We start from the raw sequence: 24,998 nt of genomic DNA on the forward strand, positions 1-24,998 counted from the left end.
TTAGAATAGGAGTGTATTGGGGTATTGGGTTATTAGGGTTTTGGGTATTTGGGGTATTTACGTATTGGGGTATCAGGGTAATAGGGTATTGGGGTATTGAGGTATTGGGGTATTAGTGTATCAGGGTATTGGGGAAATATTTTCTCGTATCCGCTTTAGTACACGTTTCACTCTTCCCTATTTTTATCAACCAATCATGCCACATATTTCGTTGAGTATAATTTGAAATTCTATAACCGTTTCATCAACTTAGCTTTATTGTAGTCCCTGAAGAAGGTTAATCCCGTCTAACCGAAATATTGGGCATTGAATTTATCCTTTTCAGCCGTCCGGTCAGCCTTTCAATTGGTTTTATGAATTACTCTTATACCCTAATTTCCCAACACGTCTATACCCTAATACCCTTATACCCTAATATTTTAATACTATTATACCCTGATACCCTAATACCCCAATACTGCAATTCAGTAATACCCTAATACCCTAATGCCTTCATACCCTAATACCCCAATGCCCTATTACCCTAATACCCTAATACCCTAATACCCTAACGCCCTAACACCTAATTATATAAATGCCCTAAAACCCTGATACCGTAACACCCTAATACCCTTATACCCTAATACTCTAATATCTCAAAAAAGCTGAATCAAGGAAAACTCAGTGTCCCAGGTTCAGAGTTTTAGTACTGCAAACTTATCTCCAACAAGAAGTTCTCTGGATGCGGCCACCCTCGGGAAAATTGGAGGAGGCCATTTAAAAGGGGTTGGTGTATTTTGAATATTTATCACCATCGAGTTAACTTGATAGAGAACATGGAATAACGCCAAGACAATCATGATAAACGTATGTTTGAATGTTTTTACCAGGCGTTCCTTTCTATTCCGGACTCTTATCTGTTATCGCCTTTTCCGAAAAAAGGCAAGCTACAGGTTGTAAATTTTGGGTGGCCGCTTAATAAGGGTGAAGACAATGGAAAACCCTAATCGGAACGACCAAAAGGTGGCCGTTAATAGAGGTTGCCAGTTTTAATTTCGGTATTTTACTGACAATCATTTGGGAATTTACGTGAACAATTTAACAACCCCATAACAAAAGAAACTCGTCCGTTTATTAATTACTATAGCTATAAAAGCAAAAAAAAAAGAAAAAAAGAAAAAGAAAAAATTATATATACACAAAGTATATAAAAGCGATGTGATTCTCTAATGTAAATGACTGATCTTCTTCGCGGATTAGTTTGCTGCATGAAATGAATGTCCCTCTTGACGAGCATATTGCTGACTACATTGGCTTGGACGAACGTCTTCGATTAGGAGAGTGTGTCCGCGAAATAACTTCCTGTGGGACAAGAAATAAAAAAAACCATCGACTTCCTAATTTCAAAACTCCATCCTCCACTAGCACAAGGTTGACTTGTTTCTCATTGTCGCGGGGCACGTGATTAACCTTAAGTGTTAAATCATTTTATCACTTGATAGTTTTTATAGATTTCATACTTTTGCATTTTACTTCCTGTTGTAAAAGAATAAAATCATATAAAGTTACTATTGATTCCGTTTTTCAGACCTGTGGATGTTGAAAGAGAGACTGGAAGTGAAAAAAAAAAAATCACAGCAGAAGTAATTAGTTGATGTAAATTGCAATTTAGCACAAGTTTTCTTAGTTATTTTATCACGGTTTACCTGTGGACAATTGAGAAATGGCATTTCGTAGCAATCTTTGACTCGAAGGTTTTCCGTGCGCGGCATCTGATATGTTCTGCTTATTTGTAAATGGGCTGCCTCAAATCTGTCTTTCGTTGCCTAACGACATATAATTGAGACATTACCGAGTCATTGTAGTTATATTTAAAGAAGTATGGATTATTGACCAAGTGTGAGGTCAAGATGGCTGGATATTGGCCAAGTTCTTTTTTTGCGTGTTTATGGACCGAGAGATTACATCTTACATTGTAAATTTTTTTTTAATTCTTATTTTGTAATTATTCGTTATTGTTTATTTATACACGACCCCACAAGCTGCAAGCTTAATTACTTATCGTGTTTAAATAAAGGTTACTTACTTACTTACTTAGACGGAGTCGAGGTCCATAAACCCGCAAAACAGAACGAGGCCAATATCCAGCCATCTTGACCGAACAAGCTTGGTCAACAAAAGATTTCTTATAGGGCTTTCGGGGAAATTTTTCTTGCGGGACACGGCGGGTAGTCCCGAGCGGGCAAGATAGCTCCATCTTGCCCGCTCGGGTAGCCAATAACAGCGCAGGATTTGATTCATCTTGCTCCCTCACAGAGCTAGCCATATAATAATTATGTATATCACATATTTCAAATAGGGTATTTGAAGTCACTCTAAATGATTCTAATTTTTCCTTATATGTTGGAGCATTGCTGACTCTAATATACAATTTGTTTAATTATCTTTTTACATTCGTTGGAGCATAATTTGAATGTCATAAAGAAGACATAACCTACTTTCACTTTAACCACTTTAGTGTTGGGAACGCTGCGTAAGGAAAATCGCATCTTCTCTGTAAAAAAAAACACACACACACACGCACCTTAGTGTACATTAATGTGTTTGATCTCACATCTGATTTTTATGATCAACAGACTTGTGCTAAACATAAGCAAATCATTAAACGATAGAAAGACCACCCTTTAAGTAGATCCTCTGTTCAGTGTGCGCGACTGAAGAGATTCGTCCATAGCGTGGCTGATAACTAAATTCATCAACTAGTATGCGTTATTGCTGGTCCGTTATTTTCAGTATTTTATGTATAGTGGACAATGTAAATTACAGTAGAATCAAGTAACTGCGTACCTTGAAGTTTCTTAGCACTTTTAAATTCTGTGTTATCTTGCTTTGCATTGTTAGCTGTTGAGCCAGCCAAGTTCACCTGCTGCACGTACAAGCAAGCATTATCACGTAATATAACCTCAGTTGGTATCTCTTAGATATCTTAGATATATCGAATATGCTATGATCGAATTGAATTTTCCATATCGTTGATTACGACTGATATTTATAAAAACAATGTATACGACAATATAAAATATACGACAAAGTTTCTTTATATGGCAAAAACGAGAAATTCATTCAGCAATTTCAGATAACGGTCTACATACATTTCTAGGTAAATGTATTCCTATTTACAGGAAAAAAAAGCAAGGAGAAAAACAGACAAAAAGCAAGAAAATCATTTCAGTCGTAGCGTGGGTGCATCTGATAGGGGGAAAAAAATTATCTACTGTTCTCAAACTCATTAATATTTGATTAAGTGTAAACAAAAGAGATTATGACCGTGACGATGTTTGGATATCCGATCTTAATTAGCATAGATTTTTACAATTTTATTTCTCCGTTTCCTCGTAATTTTTAATTTTGATTAAGAGAATATATCAAACACTCAAGACAGTGTTTGGCTGCATTTCCAGACACAGAAGTTCGTCAAAAATACTCCGCTGCGCGTTGTATTTTCAACTCTCTTCTTACTCTTTGAAAATGCGGTGAAACACGGCCTATCGTGTTTGATATACCACATGAGGCACTTCCTCTCTTCTAGCGTTAAACTTTCCTCATCAGTGGAGAGAACTCTCATTTTCGACCCAAAAACCTCCAAGAAGATGACGTCAGTACTTCCACAAAGATTGGTTTCGGATCTCGGGGAGTTTACGTACGGGCGATAATTCTAATCTGACTAACACCCACTCAATCGCAAACACTTCATGGATCTCTACACAGCTTGCGAGTATGGAGATTGTCCAAATAAATCAGATGTCTTTCGAACGGAAGAGAGTTTAGTGTGTGCATGCAAAGTGAAGCCTCTGTATTCTGGCCAACTTACTGAAGCTGCAATAGACGATGCATTGTCGGAACCACGAGACAGCAGCTGTCTTTGCCTCATCCGTTTGAATGCCGAGCGGACCTGTAACAAAATAAGGCGAACTGTAAAACGTAAACAGCGAAAGATGCCACAATAGAATATTGTTGTTTCTGCTGTCATTAGCATAAGCATTGTATTTTTCTTGCTACATGTATTATCTGCAATTACTTATTCTGTAAAGCGTGCAAATATGGCTTGTCAATACGTCAGTTACTATAATGATATATAGTTTTAGTGATCTGATCTCATCTTGTATTTCTTGGGAAGGAACCTAAGTTTACAAGCCCCGTGGTTTTTATTAGGTTCCCTCGCCATTTTTTCATTATTTTTTTCCATACTAATACTTGTAATTTCTTTGTTTCTTTTTTATGGCAAATAAATATAAATAGTTAAAAATAAAATAAAAAATAAACTAGACTACAAGTAGTCCCTCTTTCGCTTAGTCCGTCATGCGTGACGCGAAAGAAAACTGCGAGTAAAAAATGGCCGCGCGAAATCCCGGGGGCGAGGAGCGCGCGCTCCTCGCCTCCAGTATTTCGCACGGCCATTTTTTTTCTCGCAGTTTTCTTTCGCGTAACGCGCGACGGACTAAGCGAAAGAGGGACTACTCGATGTGTACACCAACACTAAAAGAACAAATATAAAACGAAATAATATTGCCCCTTACATCGCTGCTTCCCACACAGTGAGCCAAGAAGATAAACACTCCCTAGAAATAATTGAAATTAACAATGTCTAAGTTAACGTGAAGTGATTTTTTTTTTATTTTTAACAGTTACCAAAAGTTTGTTATATACATGTAATTGAACTGCTCAAGGCCGCTAATTTAAGACGTCAATGTGGATTTGATTATACTTGTATCTACTTTCAAGGAAAAAAAGAGCTTGGCGACTTTTGCAATTCTTTGAAGAAAAGGATTGTGAACGCTTTCTGAACATGTTACATATGAACAGCATTTTTCCATATCTATCGTGAAGAAAAATAATTGTTACCTGGAAGCTATTAGCAATGGCAAATATGTACTGAAAAGCTATCGTCTTTTTGTTTATAGTCAGAAGCCCAAACGCCCAGGAAACTCCAAGTAGAGGCAATAACACTGCTACGCTTTTCGTTCCAGCCCTGTAGGAAACAATAAAGTAAGTACCATAATAGTTTACAAATTATTGCTTCTGGCGTGAGTAAGCTAGAGAGATATAGTCTGATAACAAACAGCTCAAATAAACAAGGAAGGAATTCTTTCAGAAGAATTGGGCTTTGATAGTATTATGCAGCAAAATAACCCACAACTTTCAAGTAACAGTTTTCTTTATTTTAAGAAAACTAAGAGGTAAGAACAGCCGCAGCTGGGTTTTGTCATAAAGTTTTCTATTTCAGTCGTAATTACAAATTTGCAAATGACGTCCTTAGAGACGCTGGTTTTTTCTTAGGCAGCAAACAACTGATAAAACACCAAGCGGAACACTAGGACAGGGAATCAGTCGACAACAAGTTAAAACTTCTGACGGCGTACGACTGTTGAAATACGAGGGCTTAGCTAATTGCATTGACAGCAGTCTTGCTCAGCCGAAGGTGCACGGTATGACACTAGTGTAGGTAAATGTATATTATCTAAATTCTATATTCTAACATATTTTGTGCCAAGTGGAACAGTTATGATTTTCAGACGGAAAACTAAGTTAAACTAATGAAACCATGGAAAAGGCCACATAATCAGTTTAAATCCTTTTGAGTCTTCAATAAAAATAGTTACTGTATAATTCTGACTTACTTGACGTGTCCATAGTCTGCTTGCGTCAATGTTGCTGACGCGGAATCAGTTACCACTTTCATAACTGCAGCGAGGACAATTAAGTTGATCTAAATGTGAATAACAGAATTTTGTGTTACTTTGAAGCTTCTTGAATGTAAAACGGCGTCAAAAAAGTTTATCATTAAATTTTTTAAATAAAACATACACACATTTGTGGAAACGAATGTTTTTTCTACTCATGGTGCTAGACACAAAAACGGATCTTTGCTCACCACAATTACAGCCACAACTGGCGCCAGAAATACCCAAATAAAGTGGTCTTCTGTCGAAAGCCAACATCTGATGGAAAGGGAAGAAGAAATATATTTACTCTGTAAACAAAACAGTTTTAGTCTGCAATCACTGAAATCCCTCCGTTGATGGGGAATTGAAGAAAGAAAAGCTTATTCTAAAGGAAGTGTTTTCTGAATACTTTGGACTGCTTGTAAATGACATACTTACACTTTGCTTGTGCCATATCCTGTTGGGTGAATTGAAGCTGCCACTCCAACAATAACGACTGGAACACCTGCGAAGTAGGCAAACCTTTGCAACACAAGTCTACAGACGTATTTAAACTTACCCCACTGTCTTGTAGACGCAGGGGTAACCAACATATATCATTTTCTTTTTTTTGTCTAAGGTGGTCTTAATGTCTTGAACTTGGCCTGTGTCGTTCAAAATTTCATCCGCTTTTCATTAAATGTTTGTTGGAGCTATTACTTACTAAAAAAAAAATTCAGTTTCTAAGTTAGGGTTAGGGTTTTGATTACTACGTTTGAACATCGCTATGTCGATTGTGGTCAATTCATCAAAGAGTCGAGGTGTCATCAAAGGTTCGTTGTTTGTCAAAACTCGGAGATAATCCATTGAACAAATTAGAAAAAGAAAGACTTACTTACCCCATCCAATCAAGTAGTAGTATTTCATTCTCACGCTGTCAGCGCTGAACACGCTAACGATCATGACATAAAGATGGAACCCTTCTATACACATCCAAGTGAAAGCCGCTGAGAACAAATAGTGCAGGCCTACTGCTATAACACGGCAAAGGATCTAAAAAAGTACATATTTCGAAGTAAAATATTAGAAGTTTGCATGATACAAACCTCAGCCACCATGTACAGAGAAAAACAATTAACGTACATGATAATTTCGGTGGATCATCAATGCTAAGGCTAACTTCGAATCTAGAAGACTGACGTAACATTAAGGCCATTTATACGAGAAAAATAATCCGCGGCTTACACAAGCCGCGGATTAAATAAGACGTGAACTTGACCATTTATACGAGCGTGGCTTATACAAGACGCGAAGAGCTCGTATAAACGGTTCACGGCTTATTTGTGACTAATGCTTCGCTTCGGTGTTCGTTGTCATAGCAATCGTGGTCCAGTCAACGAGCAACCAGGAGCAACGAAACGAGACGGCAGGCTTCTTCGCGAAGAAAACGAAAGCTTCAGTTAAGTATTTTGCACTACGGCTTCTAAATGAAATTTTTTGAGCCTCTGAAAAAATATGAACGAACAACAATAACGACTGGAACACCTGCGAAGTAGGCAACCCTTGCTTATTTGCGACTAATGCTTCGCTTCGGTGTTCGTTGTCATAGCAATCGTGGTCCAGTCAACGAGCAACCAGGAGCAACGAAACGAGACGGCAGGCTTCTTCGCGAAGAAAACGAAAGCTTCAGTTAAGTATTTTGCACTACGGCTTCTAAATGAAATTTTTAGAGTTTCTGAAAAAATTTGAACGAAAGCCGAGACAAGCTGGACGAGCGCGATTAAGAATGGTGGGAGCGGAATGTGCAGGAGATAGATCTACATCTTACATTTTAGCCGAGAATTCAGGCAAAACTTCAGGGTTTCTCGTGAATCGTTCCAAAAACTGTGCGAACGACTTGGTCCTTTTATCGGCAAGCAAGGAACTTTCACGGTAAATCACGAAGGGTTGCCAACGCTTCTGTATATCGCCAGGAATTTCTTGTTTTGGCCTGTGCTCCTCTTGCGGACGAGACCACGGATGAGGCATCAACTATCGCAGCCATTTTTTTTTTTCCAGATCGGAATTGGGCGAGCTTGCGCTTGCGCAGTGTGAGTTCGCGACTTACGTAAGCCGCAAACAAGCCGCGATACGATTTATACGAGTAGATTCGCGTCTTACAATTACAGAAGCCGCGGCTTATTTAAGCCGAGCTTGTGTAAGACGTGAACTGGCTAAAATGTACCGTTTATGCGGCAAGTTCACGTCTTATTTAATCAGCGGCTTGTGTAAGCCGCGGATTATCTTTCTCGTGTAAATGGCTCTATTTGTTTGCCATACATTGAATTGTTTAATTTTTCCTATCTCAGACACGGTTAAATCTGTTTATGTACAACAACCAGAGCAATGTTTATCTGCCAACTTTTGTAACACAAAGATTGTATTACCCCAAACTGTCTTTATACTTAAAGTGATTACTTGTAACCCAAAGACAAAGTTAATGTAGTACCTTGTATCTTGTGGCTTTAATGCCAGACAGAAACAAAGACTGGGCCAGCAGCAGGGCAAAGGCTAAGCTCATATGTATTTTATGTCTTTCAGAAGAAAGAGTTCTACAGGAAAGAAAAGAAACTAACTTTCAAATCTAATTTCGCAAATACGTAACTTGTAAGCCGTATTAGTATATACCCCACAAGTGAATAGTGCTTTTCGCGCGCTCTGATTGGTTAACTCGAAGGTGATTAGCAAGTGCTATTCACCTCTGAACAGCCGGCGCGAGAGATTTTAAAATTTCCGACCGCTTGTCACACATCAAATAACGTTTTGGTCCGCTAATTATTCAGCTTGGGTGGTATATCCTAAAACAATTATTCACCTCAGTGTCGGTGAAAGTGATGAATATTTACCTTGCCGCTTCGCGGCTCGGTTAATATCCACCACTATTCACCTCCACTTCGGTGAATAATTGTTAATTATTTGAGTTGGGTAAGAGTGAAAAAAACGGACAGAGATGAAACATATATGATAACTGTTTAGTCCTCTTGCGTTGTCTGACGCTCGATTCATCTCACCTTTACCTTGGGCGACAAAAATGGCATAATAAAGGTATTAATGTGAACTGAAAAAGTTCATGTGCTACTTAGCACTTACAGATACAGGCGTCTTTCGGGGTGCATTTATTCGTGCCTCATAGTACAGGTTAGTTAAATTTGTGTTTTTTTTCACATGAAAGTGTAAATAATCTTGCAATATATTGCAAAGAGACGCTAGTTTCATTATCAAAGTTTGATACTAAATCAACTTTTTGATCCCACACTTCGTGTCCTTAAAGTTAGACAGAATGAAAGATACTCACTCAAATGCGAGATAAACGAGTAGGGTCACAAACAGGCAGGCAATGGAAAGTCCGCAGCCGATGTATGTTATAATACTGAGGGCTAATTCATTGTCTTCAGGAATCTTCAAAAAAGGTTAATACATGTATAAAACACTGTTCAGAGCATCTCGATAGACTGAGCTTGAAAAGATACCCCTTCACATCAACATCATGCCTCTACTACGACAACTATTTCTTTATCTGAAATCTTTTTTCAGTTGATTGATTTTATCGAGTCGTACTTGGCTGGCTGTTTTCTCGTTTTCTACTAACCAAAAATTAGTTTGACAAGTATACTATTGTAAATTATTTTCAGAATTTCATTTACCTTAACTTCTTTGAATTGTGTAAGAATGGCAAAGCTTGTCAAGTGAGTTGAATGACAACTAGTGTGTGTCTTGTTGACTTGCAGGGTCCTCACACCATCGGTAGACCAAGCACTGCAATGACAGTTAACAAACCCACACTCAGGTTATTGCTTAAGCCAGCTCTCGTAATTAAAGTTAAACAAAATTAATGAAACTGCTTTGACAACTTAATGTTTACGCCTATGTTCCTGCTACTGAAGACATCCACGTTACTGATTTGATGAATGCTTAATTTATGCTTTAAAATTTCGTTGCATTTAAGATAACAAGTGTGCACTGACTTTTGCATTACTTTAGTTCATCAGTCATCCGGCATACCTAACTCGAGGATCCCAAAATACACAGAGAGAACGAAAACTTCTTTTATCCTACAATGGTAAAAGAAGACAGCTTTTGTTATGCACATCGATTACGAAACAAACAAACAGTAATAGTCAAATTCTTCGTAATTTCTCTTACAGGACTTTTCTGTATGTTATTTTTAAATAGTTCTAGTTAGGTGTCCCCTATTAGCAGTGAGGATTCTCCACTGCTAGGTGTAATTGACACGGTAATAAAGTTATTATTATTATTACTATTATTATTGTTATTATTATTACTATTTTTATTATCACTATAAATATCACAAAATAATAAAATACATACCTTATACTTTTCACTACAATTTCACTTTTATTTAACTCGCTCCAACTGTCTCTAATCACAGCAAACGGTCAAGACATAATATTTGTTCCAAAATAGCTGTCATTGTTGAAAAAAAAAGATAGCAATGTAAAATAACCTACCGGGTGATGGAAATGCAGCTCAACCGGGGACGTCATATTTGTTACCAAACGAGAATTGTAAAGTATAGAACAGGAGATGATGTGAGATGCCACCTTAAAATCATTGTCTCTGGAAAAAAGGAATAATTAACCTCATGATCTTTTGTAGTTTCGTCTTGCGAGTGAAAATTAGGGATGTCATATCCCAATTACGCTTGAGAAATCTTTACAAGTAATACTGGAAAAGGAATTATCTGTCTTGGCTTACATACACCGTAAAATTAGTGGTCGACGGTTATTGGTTATTGGTTATTGGTTATTGGTTATTGGTTATTGGTTGTCTCCCTTTAGCAGTCTCCGCCTCTCAACCAAATGATCAACTGAACCAAAACTGGTCAGGGATGAAAGATTTTATTCCAAATGAACGCGACCTTTATCTGAAATATTACGGCATACTTTTAATGTCTTTGTCGATATTTATTTTGATAACATCCAACAGTGGTCAGATCAGGAAGTGCACTGAGTAATCCTATCGATTCAAAGACGACAACATCTAATTCATAACGTTTCTTCTAAAATTCGACAATGATGCAGGTGCATTTTAGCTAGTGAGAACACACTTATATTTAAAAAATATCATAAGCAACTTACTGTTCTTCCGTACGTTCAGTAAAACCAGTTGGTAGAATGTTGCTGATATTTCTGTGTATTATTATGGACACTGTGAATTCGTCTAAAATAAACGGAAATTTTGGGTGTGTTTGAGTTGTTTTAAAATATGAGAACTAAGTTTAACTCAATCAATATCCTTGAATCAGTTCTATGGATATAAATATATAAATACGCTGACGTTGTCTCGTTACAAGTAAATTTGAAAATCGTAAGCGTGTAGCCCTTTTTGTTTTCCTTCTCCGTAATTTTGTACAGCCACTGAGTGAACAACACAAAACATGATTGCTGCGGTATGTTACTCGTGTACTCCATAAAGCTTAATATATACAACACCTCGGTACCTTACCTTTGAAAGTTTGCTGTCCATCTAATGGTATCAATACAGCATCCCGTATATCTTCCCAAACAGTCAGATTTGTTCTTGTGATGTCTGGTAGCATGAAGTGTGTCGTGGTCTTGCTGTCTCCATTATTTTTAAAAGTTACAACTTGAACGACTGGAAACATAAGGCTGTGTCAGCTGCTTTACATTAGACTCTCTTTACAGTGGCCCATCCTCATACTGTCTTAAACTAGCAACTATAACTGGAATAGCCTGGGTAGTCTAGGCCCTGGATAGGAATCCGACGATTCTTACTTAGCTAGGATTTACGGATGAGATAAATGTGACTATTAAGTCAAGGGCTACTGAGTAAAAACGGGCCAAATTAACGCTACTTGCTTCTAGCAGTTATAGCTCATGGGAGCTGTGTGTCGCATGTTGGATCAAACTGAAGGTGATATAGGAAAACACATTTAAAATGCATACTTACCAGTCCTCTGGGAGTAATGCTCAAACTTGAACTGTTGATTTTCGGTGGTAGTTTTCCCAAGTGCCAGTGTGATGTTTTCCACTATACGCAACACAGTGGGGAGCTGGTCACGGAAAAAGCGACAACGGTAACTGAGAAAATGCTTCTCGGGCTACAATGTATAGGGGGGTTATAACAATGAACCAATCAAGGCTGGAAGGACAAGGGACGTCCAAGGAAGCCGACTACTCACACATTTCATTTTATATTGAGCTCTGCAAAAACACTGCATTAATGAACTGACAAACAGTTTGTTACACGACCTTGTCTGTTGTTTTCCATTCATCTTCGTTCTTCATTTCAAAGCTGAATTCTGCCGTTGTCATCAGTGAGGCAGCCACGCTCTTTAAGACAAACAGTTCATGAGCTTTGAGATCAAACATCATTTCAAAAAGACAGAATTTTGAAATTTTTTCACGACAACTAAAGTAAACTGACTTTGCTTTCACTTATGGAAATTTTACTTTACTAATAACCATGAACGTTCAAGCGAGACAATTGACCGATGAACTATTATACAGATAGTTGATCAACCAAAATACGCGGCAGTTGCGTTTCACCGAAGCCTTCACTGCTTTTTTCTTTTGATCTATTGCTTCTGATACCGTAGTGAATCATCCCTACTGATATGTGACTAACGCAAACCCATCGACCACTCCCCATGGATCCAGTGTTTTATATAAACATACTAAAACAGCTCGGTAAGCTTTTCAGTCCTGGTTCAGAATCACTCCTGAAAGTATCACTCGTGAAAGCATCACTCCTAGAGAATGTATCTGATTATGTTTACTAAAAATAGGAAAATATTCTTAGCTTACCTTCATAGTTTCTTGATGCTCGCCAGGTATTATGTTAACTATGATGCTAAATTCGTTAAGGATTTGTAGAAACCGTTCTACAGACTCTTCCATAAGAGTTTCTTTCTCTACAAGTGTCTGGAATCGCTGTGCAAGCTTCTGAATGTCCTCTATCCAGAAGTTGTTGTGCGAGGTTCCCATGGTAATCTATGAAAATAAGGTTGGAGATGTACACTGTAGACTATACCAAACATTGTGCAGTTGAATCCCGTTATTTCGAACACTCAGGGGAATCGAAAAATAATTCGAAATAGCCGATATAATAAATGACTGAAGAACAAATCCAAGGGAAATTGTTTTGAGTTCCCAAAAAACGAGAAATTCGTATTAACCAAGTTCGAATTACCGGGGTCGACCGACTGTATCAGTGTCTCCCTATGGAGTCTATGAAATTGATGGAGACGTTCGCTTTTGCACTTCTAAAAACTAAGTCAAAGAGTTAAATTCCTCAATAACTTTTGTATTTAAGCACTTTTCAATTATTGGACTCTTCCATGTTTATGATAAAGAGATTGAAATCGAGACATGACAACATCATTTTATGCATTACCTTAAGGAATGTTACGTTCTTCAACAGTTCTTCCCATTCTGACGCAGTGTCAACGGGAGAGGCAGATGTTACAACAGTTAGATCTAGAGATAAATGAACATGTACCATTATACACTTTCATCAGTTATTAGGCAAGTCACTAATGATTCGTGTCGAAAATTATAGAAGACATAACTAATCAAATCAAAATAACGGTTCCCGACGAATTTAAACGTTTATTTCTCATTTCGCAGAAAATTATTTTAGAAAATTCCGACGAAATCACGATTCACGAGAGAAAATTTCACATCTCACGGGAAAAAAATTATGGCCGTTCACGAATCACCACCCTCAGTGTGGTAACAATGGAATGACGCTTAAAGGCGCGTGCTATGATATGGAGGGCGCGTTATGATCATTGCTGCATTAAACCTGATCATTCGTGTTCTTACCAGTTGGAAGTTTTGTAGCAGTTGAGTAATGACTAACATCAGTGGCAAATTGTCTAAGTTGGTTTGAAGTGAGATCGGCGACAGACGATGTGTACACTGCACTATGTGATTCTAACATAGTTTGTCGAGGGAAATCTGAACTATAACTGGCAGCTATAATAAGTTCCTCTGTCGTAGAAAAAGAAGCAATTGGAAATGTGCTGGAACCAGTTTTGGTTGGAGTAAGTGATGGCTGGATTAAAGCGACAATGAATGTACTAGACTCCGGGGGAAGCGAAACTGTTTTGGAGCTTGCGCTAGGCCAAGAAAATCCTTCAGGGTTGATTGGAAAGACCGTATCATTATTCCAGGACATGCTGTGATGGCCCGAATGATCTGCAACAAAAAACGATAACAATGCCTTGGTTCATTAAATTCAATCTCTTTGCAATTGTGGAACAACATGGCTTAACCTCAATAGGTATATCTCAATGCTGCTCGATTTATCATCTCTTCGAATTCCAAGGCAAGGCAAGGTAACATAAGGCAAGGCAAGGCAAGCCAAGCCAAGCCACGCAAGCCATAAGTCTAAAATGTATTGATGACGTGCCATTTCTGCTGGCGGAGACTAATAAAGATTAGTTGACGTTCATTAAGGCAGGGCAAGGCAATTATAGATATGGTTGAAGTCAAGAGACGATGATCATGGTCTCTTGTGGTAAGGTCATCCTGTTTTGTTTTAACGATAATGCGTGTGTATTTTAAAAATAATAGCATTTGATTTTGTCACATGGTATTTAATGCTAGTTTCTAACAAACCTCTAATCGACAAAAATCCTGGAGATGCCCTATCTACGTTTGTACAGCCTGTAGAATTCCCGGGCTTTAGTGAGATCGAGCCAGACGATAGGAATACTCCACTGGCCAGGATATGTACAATGCCTCCTGCACCTCCCGCTGAGCCTGAAGTCCAGTTAGCTTGCGTATGACCTGTTTGTCCCGCATGAGCACCATTTACTTCTAGTGACCCGCCATTTTTGACTTGGACCTTTGGTTGATCAATTTCAAGATAAAATATAAGCACTTTAAAAAAGTAACCACCGACGAAGACAACACGTTGGTCTATCAAGTGTCAAATAACCGGGTTTGGGAGAGAAACATGGCTAGAGTCAAAATACTGCAAATTGTTCGATAAACAGAGACATGGACGAGCTATTTTGACGATATTCTCCCTAAATTGCAATTTATTTATTTATTTTGTTATGTTACAGCTATTGATTCATCTCGATCTATCAGTCTCCGGCATCGTTTGTCTGCATCCTCACCAAGAGAGGATCAAGGGTGTACGAGAGTTCATCCCCAATATATAGGAATATACCAATGTAATCCCTAGCTCTCAATTTATTTTTAGACATGGTACCCAGTTTGTCTTCGATAACACCATGTGCTCATAAGCTTTACGTGAATGTTTTCCTGGAGGATGTAAATGCACTAAAAGCATCTTGCACTGTCAACGTGGGCAGCTTCCGTTTCACAGGATCTACATAACATAAGAGGCATTACCTTTGGAACAAGGCCTACAAGAGGGATAAACCCCCTTACTCTTCATGCTGCCCCTCTTAATTCTAACAGATTCACTAGCTAGGATAAGTGCAGCTAAGCGTATTACGCGATAGCTAAGTTTATTTATATCGATGACTAACAAATGAACAAACAGATTCTTACAAAAAAGAAATTATAGCTAAAACAATTACAACTCTTAGAAACCTCTTTTCTTAGATCAGACCATGGATGACGTTAATATAAATGAAAAACTCTGAGGAAACCTACCTCGTTTGCCTCTAGGCGGATTAGCCCTCCTGAGCTGCCACTGTAAATTTCGAAATTCCCTTGTGTTTGCTGTGCATTAGCTTTGATTTTTGACTCTGTGATCGAGTACAAAATGATGCGTTTCAATATACCATAAATACTATTTGATTATGCGACACGTTTCTATTGTTAGTTCTAAGAATGCTGTGGCATAAGGGATGAATGTTCCGTTAAGTTTAACATGTCGGCGTAGCATCGATGTATTGAATCCTAACGGGGGAACTGAGGGACATGCGATGAATTGGTTAGAACCATTACTCATCCGACGAATCGAAAGCTCATTGGCTACTTTGGTCACTGTACACAATTAAATATTGTTTCTTATAGTTAATTTCTATCTGTATTTATTTTTCCTATATCATTGTAAACCATCTTACGTTAAGTTGTTTTTCTGTAAATAGTGTGCGATAATACTATACTAAACTGAAACTAATCCTATTACGCGCATCTACAAGAATCTCTCAACGTACAGGACTAGTTAATTCAATAATGTTGGACTGAAAAACGTGTTAAAAAGCTACAAATCAAAGCTTAACTGATTCTTAATAAACTCAAATGGTAAATACCAATCTCTATCGATCCCCTTCTGGCCACAAACTGAATAGCCCCACCACCATGGCCAGGTTTTGTAATTGTTTCAATAGATTTCAGATAAGAACCTGTAACAGATGAAAATATAAAAACACTACGTAGAAAAACTGCTATACTTAGCAAATAGTGTGGCCTACTGATTAGGGCGCTGGATTTGTAACACGGGGGTCCCGAGTGCGAATTCTCGACCTTGCGAATAGATGGATCTGTGTTTGATGTTCCCAAACTCTACTACGTTTTGTAAATACAGTGCAAATCCGCGCGTGTAAGAACCAACACTTTTTTTTAAGTCTGACTTCATAGGTTGTTGCATTTTGGGGTAACTATTGGCAATTTAGGCCAAGTAGATTCTTAATTAGGTTCTTAATTTCTACGTAAGATATATAGCTGTTGATGTTACCACAAAATAGATAAACGTGGGTTTAGTCCTTGAATATTGTGTATCTATCTTGTAATAATAAAATGTATTATCGTTTGTCTCACGATGTAGTCACTTGAGATGTAGATCGCGACGTTTCGACTGCTTACAGCTAGTCTTCTTCAGGCGATAAGGTCGACTGATTGCACGGTATCATTGATATCACAAAGGTCGGCTGTGATTGGTGCATTTCGATCCTCCTATTGTTCCATTGTTCCGGCGAGTAGCTGTTCCCTCAGTGGTCCGCTGTTGTACCGTTCTCCTGTTGTTGTGTTTCTTGATCGTCGATTCCATGCTTCAGGAATTTCAATTCCACTATCCCTGTTGATGTTGTTAGGGTGAAGTCTTATGTGAATAGCTTCCTTGACCTTACGTGTGTACCAGTGAGGATCTCGATCAATAAACTTGACCTCATTCCAGATAGGATAGTGGCCGGTCTCGTGGGTGTGTTCAGAAACGGCGGAGGTCTGGGTACGGGCGAGTCGTATATCCCTGTCGTGTTCTTTGATCCTCTCCTGCATAGATCTCCCTGTTTCCCCGATGTAGACTTTGCCGCACTCACATAAGACTTCACCCTAATTGATTCCGGACCGTACCAGCTGCTCAACAAAGATCCGACAGACCGCTTGACCCGGAAGCTATCTGAGAAGCTGCTAACCCTGAAACGGAGTGGACACATATCAGAGGCGGTTTATAATAAGATCAGACCCCGACACAAACAACCACCTAGGATCTATGGTTTGCCGAAGATCCACAAGACCGACACACCGCTTCGGCCAATTGTATCGTGTGTCAACACCTTTGCATACGACCTGTCTGCTTTCTTGGCTGACGTATTATCTCCTCTTGCAGGTAACTCGAACTTCACAGTGAAGAACTCAACTGACTTCGCCTCCACCATCGCCAGTGAAGAGATCCAGGACCACGAGATCATGGTGTCTTTCGACGTAGAGTCACTGTTTACCAACGTACCGATCGAGGGCGCCGTACAAGCCGCGCTACAAAAAATGGAGAACGACGCAGGCCTGGCTGACCGCACGACACTTACACCAGTTCAAATCGCGGACCTCTTGAATTTCGTATTAAGATCTACGTACTTCCAGTACAACGGATCGATTTACGAACAACGAGACGGCACAGCCATGGGGAGCAGTGTATCCGCGGTTATTGCTAATCTCTACTTGTAGATATTTGAAGAACAAGCAATAGAGTCCGCACCTTGCAAGCCTAAGATCTGGAAACGCTACGTAGATGATACTTTCACCATCCTGGATCGGGATAGAGTTGACGTCTTCCTGCAACACCTGAACAGTCAACAACCATCAATCCGTTTCACCATGGAGATCGAGAACAACAACAAGATCGCCTTTCTCGACACGTCAGTTTACAGAGAACCTGATGGCCGCCCTACCACCAGTGTCTACAGGAAACCAACACATAATGATCATTACCTAGCGTATGATTCACACCACCCTCAGTCAGTAAAGCGCGGGATTGTGAAGTGTCTGTACGACCGGGCTAAACGTCTCGTCACCAAATCATCAGTAATCGCTGGAGAGAAGAAACGTCTGTCATCTGTACTTGTTTCTAACGGATATCCCTCCTCTTTTGTACAGAAGATCACAAAGGCACGAACAACCCCAAGAAGAGAGCCTGTCGCGGAATTTAAATCCACCGCCGTTTTACCTTATGTCCAAGGAGTTTCGGAGTCTCTCCGCCACTGCCTAGAACAACAAGGCATTCGCACCGTCTTTAAGTCCGACGCGACACTCCGGTCACACTTAGTGCGACCAAAGGACACCGTCAACCCGGCTAAACAAGATGGTGTTGTCTACAGGATTCCCTGTGAATGCGGCAAAGTCTACATCGGACAACACAACAGCGGACCACGGAGGGAACAGCTACTCGCCGGAACAATGGAACAATAGGAGGATCGAAATGCACCAATCACAGCCGACCTTTGTGATATAAATGATACCGTGCAATCAGTGGACCTTGTCGCCTGAAGAAGACTAGCAGTAAGCAGTCGAAACGTCGCGATCTACATCTCAAGTGACTACATCGTGAGACAAACAATAATACACTTTATTATTGCATCTACCACGATGAATAACAACAACCTTTTCCTCGATATTTTCTTGTAATATAAAGTTGCGATATCAAAATCACGTTCCTTGGTTACATAATTTAACGTTTCCCCTCAACTGCTTGATGTTGCTTGGCTAAACAGGTTCTTATATCTGTCAGTATTAAAAAGGAAAATTTCTTCCAGCAGGTTCTTAAACCACTATATAGGTTCGTCCACGCGGGTTTTACTGTAACCAACTGGTCAGCCTTCTGCCAGTTGGGATTTTTAACAGGGTTATGCTCAATTTACAATATTGAATTCGTTTGCTTATTTCAGTTTCATTTAGTTTGTTCTTTTATTTTTTATATCTACTTACTTCTTATTTGCTTAACGACACACCAACAGAGATCTACGCACTATAGTTAGAGTCTGTACCTGAACTGCCTCCAAGTAGAACGTGAGTGTCTTTCTTTCCATACTCCAAACCACTGTAGCCTTTAACCTGGACATCCTGAAACGCAGGGTATCCACCCTTGCCACCGTGGCCACTTCCACCAATGCATTGCGAGTACCAATACATCAGGTAATTTTCGCTCGTGCCACCCGGTCCATTTCCTTTAACAAACACAAAAAGGATACTGTCAAATCTTAATTGATGTGTAGCTTGTCCAGTTCTCGTTCAGATAAACCCTGATTCCACTCTCGCGTCGTTGCAGTTTTCACTCGAACTTGGGAGCTCTTTGGACGTGAAAAGGTCAAGCACAGAAAGACGTTCACGTGTGAACGTTGTTTGAAATAACCTGTGGTTGTTTAATCTTAAATGTTATATCAGTAGGAACTATATGTACCAAGCAATGTACCACAGAAGCCTCGAACCCAGACGTCTCCCTAATACGCAAATACTATGGCTGTGCAACCGCACAGATGGCTACTAGAGTACGCTTGTAAGTTAGCCTTTCGCGCAGGTCTACAAAGTGAGGCAGCTGTAGAGTAGGTTAGACTCAGAGGGCAGTTCATTCCCAGCGAGTCAACTTTTGAACAGAGCTAGTTGGTTTATTAGAATAAATCTAAATGACTGCACCGGCTTACCTGGTATTACAGGTGCTAACCAGTCTTTGGGTTTGCCGATGGGCATGTATCCTCCAACACATTTTCCGTCCAGCTCAGTCGCTGCACATGATAAATCGATCATAGTTTTAAGAACTATATTTCCTTCAAGTGATTCGACAGATAAAGCATTTTCGCCGGATATATTCACGGTAGAGTTGGAATTTAAGATGATATCCTTGACAAACACGAGCCGCGCGACGCCATATTTCCATTCGCGTGAGTCTCCAAGCTGATTAATAAAGGAGTGGTTAGATTCCGCCAACAGGAGCAAATCTGTTCTGTTCCCTTTGTTATCTATAACTGACGCGGACGGTTCACTTGTGTTTATAAGAAGGGTTTCTCCAGGTTCTAAAGTCAACTGTCCAGCTAGACGTGGGATAAACGATACAAATAAGTTTGCTTAGTGATTTAAGATTTCCAGTAGTGGCCAGTATCATGCTAGACACAGTTTTAATGAAATGTAAAGGAAAGCGTAAAATCCTAACGGTTTGAGAGATCTGGGAGAACTAAGAATTCACGTGCATCATTTCAACCAACACTGACCTCGGAGTTTAAAATTTTTTGACTTATTGTTGTTCAGATTGTCAGTAGGAGATAAGTAACAAACTTCAGATAGGGACCTTATTATTACATTTTAGATTTCTTGACTCTTTTTAAGCGATGACGTAATCGTCGCTTAATTCTGGCGCGCAGCATTCCTTTGGATAGTGATTTCGCAATTTTTTCGCGCTGCGCTCATGTCGAGCACGATTTATCCCTCGGTGGAAGCGAAATGCACTCTGGGAGCTAAAAAATAAGACGCACCAAAAATTCGCCATATTTGGTTTCGGAGAGTGAGAAACTTGTCTTTTGCGGCCGTCGTTTTGTAGGATCCACAGAGAGCCTTTAATTTCAGCATGTAAACAAAGATTTTGAGTGAGGATTGTGCTTTATCCAGTATCGGATAAATTTGTGCTCAAGGATAAACTCATTATAAGAACATATCGTGCATACATACAACTTTCGATCGACAAGGAAGTCGCACACGCGATAGGTCCAGGGTCCACATTAAATTTACGTATTTGTGAGGGCTGTGTAGGCCGAACCTTTGCCTGTCTTGAAGTGAATTGAATGAGCACCGTTAGAGTACTGTATGAGTACTGTAGGGGCACTGAAATATTTGAGCTAAACTCATCTGGGGACTGAAATATTTGTAAAGAAGAGCATTGAAGAAGTTCGCTGTCAAACCAATAGAGATACCAGAAAGCAACGGACAACAGTGTAACAAAAAGGTCAGCTATCAGCTATCAGCTATCAGCTATCTGCAGGTTGTAGCATCGACAAAGTGTTGGTTAGATTTCCAGTTGTTAAACGCAGGTATCGGGACTGGAGGTATGGTGGCCCATTGTTATCATATGAAAATCAGCCAGAAATTCTTCTTTTATTTAAAAAAATATATAAAATAAGAATTAAAATAAAAAAAAATAAAAACAATTAAATAACAAACAAGAGTAAAAAATGAAAAAAAATAGACATAAAAAACGCAGGAATAAAAAATAAGAATAAAAAAAAAACAACAACAATAACAATAACATTTTGTAAAGTAAAAATATTAAAAAGAAGTATCCTCGGGAAAGAAAACGTCTAAAAAGAAAAAGTCTAACAAAAGGGAGCGATGATGAGTCCTTTTCAGCTTTGGGCCGATAATGTAATGATTATTATCAGAATGGTATTCTATATCTTTCATGTCGCAAACGTGCAATCCCGGTAACCCTCTGTGGGAACACAGCGGTCAAACGTCGGGCATGCGCAAATGGGTGCATTTTTGGCAGCCGCGCGCCAATTTCCAGCGCAAAAATTTAAAGGAAAACATGGAAAACAACCGGTGTCACGCAAAATTTACGAAAACAAAAATGAAAAGTTCATAGAAATCTGTAGAAGGAAAAGAAAGTAGGTAAAAGGAAAACTTAAGACTTCTCAGGCACAAAGTTACCGGTATTCTGTTGATTTACCATTTTGTTTTAAGCTTTACCAAAAAAGTTTATAAGTCTTGAAAACCAGTGTCATGCTACCAGCCGACGGCGTAGTATACATTCGTTTGTTTTTATTAATCACACGATGCGTGACGCCGGAAAAGGACGACAAGCGGTGTGTAAAAAGAGAAAAAACTGGAGAAGAAAAAGACAATTACACTGATTCGGTGTAAGACGAGCTGGAAAAATCTTGGCAAGGACTGGGAGGATTCCGTCCGCATCCTGGATTTGTCTGGAGCACAGGAACGAGATGAATCGAACTACAAACGATGTTCATGTCCATCGTCATGGGGGCCTGGCTGGCCAAAATACCGATCCCAAACCGCCTGTACCAGGTCTTTGACCAGGTGGGAAAATCTTTTCCAAACTACAAACCTTGGACAAACTGGTGCACTAAATGCAAAGTCGAGGCGGACAAAAAATTCAAGAAGCACGGAAAATACAAACCGCGGAAAGGAAAGACCTGCAACAAGCAGAAGGTAGAACAATTTTTAACTCTTATTTCTCTTAGCTCTCGTTGTACAAGCTAAAACACAAACAAATACATAAATAACGAGGACAATGTCATTTATAGGATGCCGATGACCCACGAAAAGAACAAGGTTATGAAAATATTTTGGCCGCCTTTAGTTGCCCCATAGCTCGCACATCCGCAGACGTTTGACCGCTGTGTTCTCTGTGGGTAAATTAATCTCGTACCTTGAGTCGTCGTTCCTTACTGCGTTACTGCGCATGCTGTCTTGACGAAACGAGCTGGTCAAAGGGAACGAAGACGCTGGGTACGAGGGTGGTTTAAGCTCCGTTTGTTTGTTTATTTTCGAACTTTCTAGACAGAATTTTGGAAATGGCATGTTTTGCACGAAGTTATATAAGTCCTTGCGGGATTATGTAAGGTCCATGGGGACACATGCCTCTATAAGCGGGAACGTTATTTCACTAAGAAAGTATCAGAGAAAGTATCGTAACTTGCGGAAGGTTCACGGCCGGGAAAAGATTACAAGAATTGTAAGTAGAATTATGACATAATTTTCAATTTGTACTTTTGTATTAGTTCAAGGTCAATTACGACAATTACGGCACAGAGCCTCAAAGTAATTGTAATTCATTTCTTTCAGTTTGACTCTATACTTCTAGACAGAAGGAGTGCAAAAATAAATCTAACAATTCCCAGCTGATGAGGTCTATTTCAAGTCCAAACCATGGCAATTAAATGGCATCGCTTCTGCATGCATTGCGTGCCGTTTATTTTAGTATGAACAAATGCGCCTTTTTTTTGCAGAATAGTTCTTTACCTGAATAGTGTTTCATCAAGTAAAATGCGCTTTTTATACGTAAAAAGGAATTTGGTCTTACCATCGTGATAACTTATAGATTGCTAAAATGTTTATTGACATTAAAAGAAAACGTTTTGCTTTTTAGAGAAAATGTTGCGTAAAAGAGGCAACTAAAAGGATAATGAAAAAAAAAACCGTATGATTGCGTCTCAGTACTCTGGAATACATTGCTTTGCTTACTTAAGTCCTTAACAAAGTAAAAGAAACCTTGAGTTTCCTGCTGCTGAAACCTTGCTTTTTAGTACTATACTTATTTCAACCGTGTCTATAAGATGAGGTTTCGCAAAACATTATTACAGTTGAGTCTGCGGTCCAATATTTTTTTGTTTAAAAAGGCATGCAAACGAGGCGGGTGGGTCAATACAAACCAGAATTGACCCTATCGCCTCGTTTTTATGATAAAGCGCTGATAACTGTAGTAACAGCTATTGGGGTCAGCCGTGCTACATACATATGCAACAATACACAAGAAAATACACTGCGAGGGATGATGATAAAAACATAATAGTCGAACCTATCGCCTTCGCACACTGATCAGACCGGAGGCTCAAAAAAACTCGCCTGATCGCAGGCTTTACTAAGAGATTGATAAAGGCCTTTTTTAGATGGATTGTGCAAATAAAATATGCCTCAATCTACTTATTTTCCTTTTTTTAATGGCATTTCACGAATAACTATTAAAAAGTTTCGAACTAACAGAAGCAATTTCAAAACGATATCCTGCGCGAAGATTCGCTCTCCAAATTATGAGAAACGCCGTCATATGGCAGTCGGTGTGCAAAGTACCCGAGCATTACAAACCCACGTAGATGCCACTTTAAGTTGTTGATTATTGAAAAAAAAAAAAAAAAAAGAAATCACTGCTGAATATACGTAAGAGAGAGAATTATCTTTTTGACCGACTGCGCTACGGGGGCGAAAGTGCATAAAACTATTATTCAAATAGGTGGAAACGATTATGCACCGCGGGTATATTGTGCCACTCCGGTTAGTTTTTGAAGATGGTAATTAAAATCGCTTGCAAATTAAACTTGACTTATCTTGTTGGTCACTAGTATGGCGTCAATCATTCCTCCTGTCATTAATGACAACGTTTTCCTTCACACAAACTAAACAGTGCATCAAATTTGTGGACCAAAATGTCAATTGCGCAGAATATTAGGTGTAAAAAGCTTGTCGGCTTTTGATAAACTAACGTGTTTAGGAGGATTCCGTAAAAAGTGAGATTGTTTATTTCAAAGAATTTTCACAACAAAAGGGACACTGTTGACAGATGAAAGATTTTGATCATATTTGAGTCAACATGGTCTTTCCTTGTTTTAATTTTAAGTAGGGGTATTGTTTTCGAAAATGGCAGACAAAAATATTATTAAGGGGTGAGGGAAAAGGGAGGAAACCTTATTTGAGTTCAATTTCTTTATCTAACTTAGCTATTTCACTGAATGTCTATTTGTTGAAATAGGAGAAAGAGCAGTTAGAAAAATCTTATATTTTCCTCTTAGACTGAGAAAACAAGGATTTAAGAGCTACTGCTGGCACTTTATGAAGAAATAGAATGTCTCTACTTACTGTTTGCAAACTGCTCTGTGGAAAATTGGGCGGCCTATAAAGAAAGGAACAAAACAAATGAATCAAACAAGGTTCGAGAAGTTCACAAGCCTGCCTCATAACTCGGCACAGACCAACCCAAACCCTGCAAGTGAATCTACACAGAAAATCACCTTTAACAATACGACGAACTTCCACAATATGACAGTCGAGATAGGGCTCATTCTCGAAATGGTATGATCAAAGATCTTTGCTTGATATTACGAGCAACATGAAAAGATAATGTTCTACGCGACTGATAATAAACGAATTCTGGTTGCAGATGGTGAAGTAACTGAGAACATTCGTCGTATTTTGTAAGTCTCCCATGACGACAATGCAAACAAGTGCAGGTGAGTCAATTTTTAAGCTTTGATCAATGCCTTTATACAACATGCAAATTTGGCGGAATATTTTAATCTGACTCTTAAGATGCCAAATTTAATAGATTTTTCCTTCGGGATTAGGTTATTAAAAACTAAAATTATTGTCCCGCGACTCC

At 39.0% G+C, this 24,998-nt stretch overlaps 1 protein-coding gene across 3 annotated transcripts; it reads right to left on the bottom strand.

The window, feature by feature from the left end:
- Positions 1-1,089: 1,089 nt before the first annotated feature.
- On the bottom strand, positions 1,090-24,800 carry LOC110049468 (uncharacterized). 3 transcript variants are annotated; one of them, XM_089298719.1, is made up of 30 exons: positions 24,631-24,800; positions 24,479-24,512; positions 19,543-19,929; positions 18,889-19,068; positions 15,943-16,035; positions 15,338-15,432; positions 14,327-14,555; positions 13,529-13,903; positions 13,098-13,180; positions 12,509-12,694; positions 11,954-12,034; positions 11,652-11,754; positions 11,187-11,336; positions 10,820-10,901; positions 10,190-10,298; positions 9,723-9,772; positions 9,365-9,476; positions 9,016-9,119; positions 8,170-8,272; positions 6,581-6,734; positions 6,141-6,207; positions 5,912-5,978; positions 5,658-5,746; positions 4,882-5,008; positions 4,557-4,598; positions 3,851-3,931; positions 2,827-2,902; positions 2,478-2,533; positions 1,686-1,805; positions 1,090-1,341 (listed from the first exon to the last, which is right to left on the bottom strand). In XM_089298719.1, the coding sequence occupies exons 1-30, from the start codon at positions 24,679-24,681 to the stop codon at positions 1,285-1,287; spliced, it is 3,543 nt and encodes a 1,180-aa protein (XP_089154845.1). In that variant the 5' UTR covers positions 24,682-24,800; the 3' UTR covers positions 1,090-1,284. The 3 variants fall into 3 exon arrangements, with proteins under 3 accessions (XP_089154845.1, XP_089154844.1, XP_089154846.1); XM_089298718.1 differs by having other exon boundaries at positions 2,827-2,905; XM_089298720.1 differs by lacking the exon at positions 15,943-16,035 and having other exon boundaries at positions 2,827-2,905.
- Between the last annotated feature and the right edge of the window lie 198 nt (positions 24,801-24,998).

This window comes from Orbicella faveolata, unplaced genomic scaffold (assembly GCF_042242905.1).
Source record: "Orbicella faveolata isolate gen_17 unplaced genomic scaffold, um_ofav_v1 contig_3, whole genome shotgun sequence".
In the NCBI taxonomy this organism is placed as follows: Eukaryota; Metazoa; Cnidaria; class Anthozoa; order Scleractinia; family Merulinidae; genus Orbicella; species Orbicella faveolata.

Bases quoted from the DNA above. Each gene is read 5' to 3' on its own strand.
- LOC110049468 (XM_089298718.1), bottom strand. From the start codon at position 24,681: ATGAGCCCTATCTCGACTGTCATATTGTGGAAGTTCGTCGTATTGTTA. The intron at 12,035-12,508 runs GTAAGCTAAGAA...TTTGTCTTAAAG, and splicing joins AGCATCAAGAAACTATGAAG to AGCGTGGCTGCCTCACTGAT. The intron at 5,747-5,911 runs GTGAGCAAAGAT...ATTCACATTTAG, and splicing joins CAGTTGTGGCTGTAATTGTG to ATCAACTTAATTGTCCTCGC.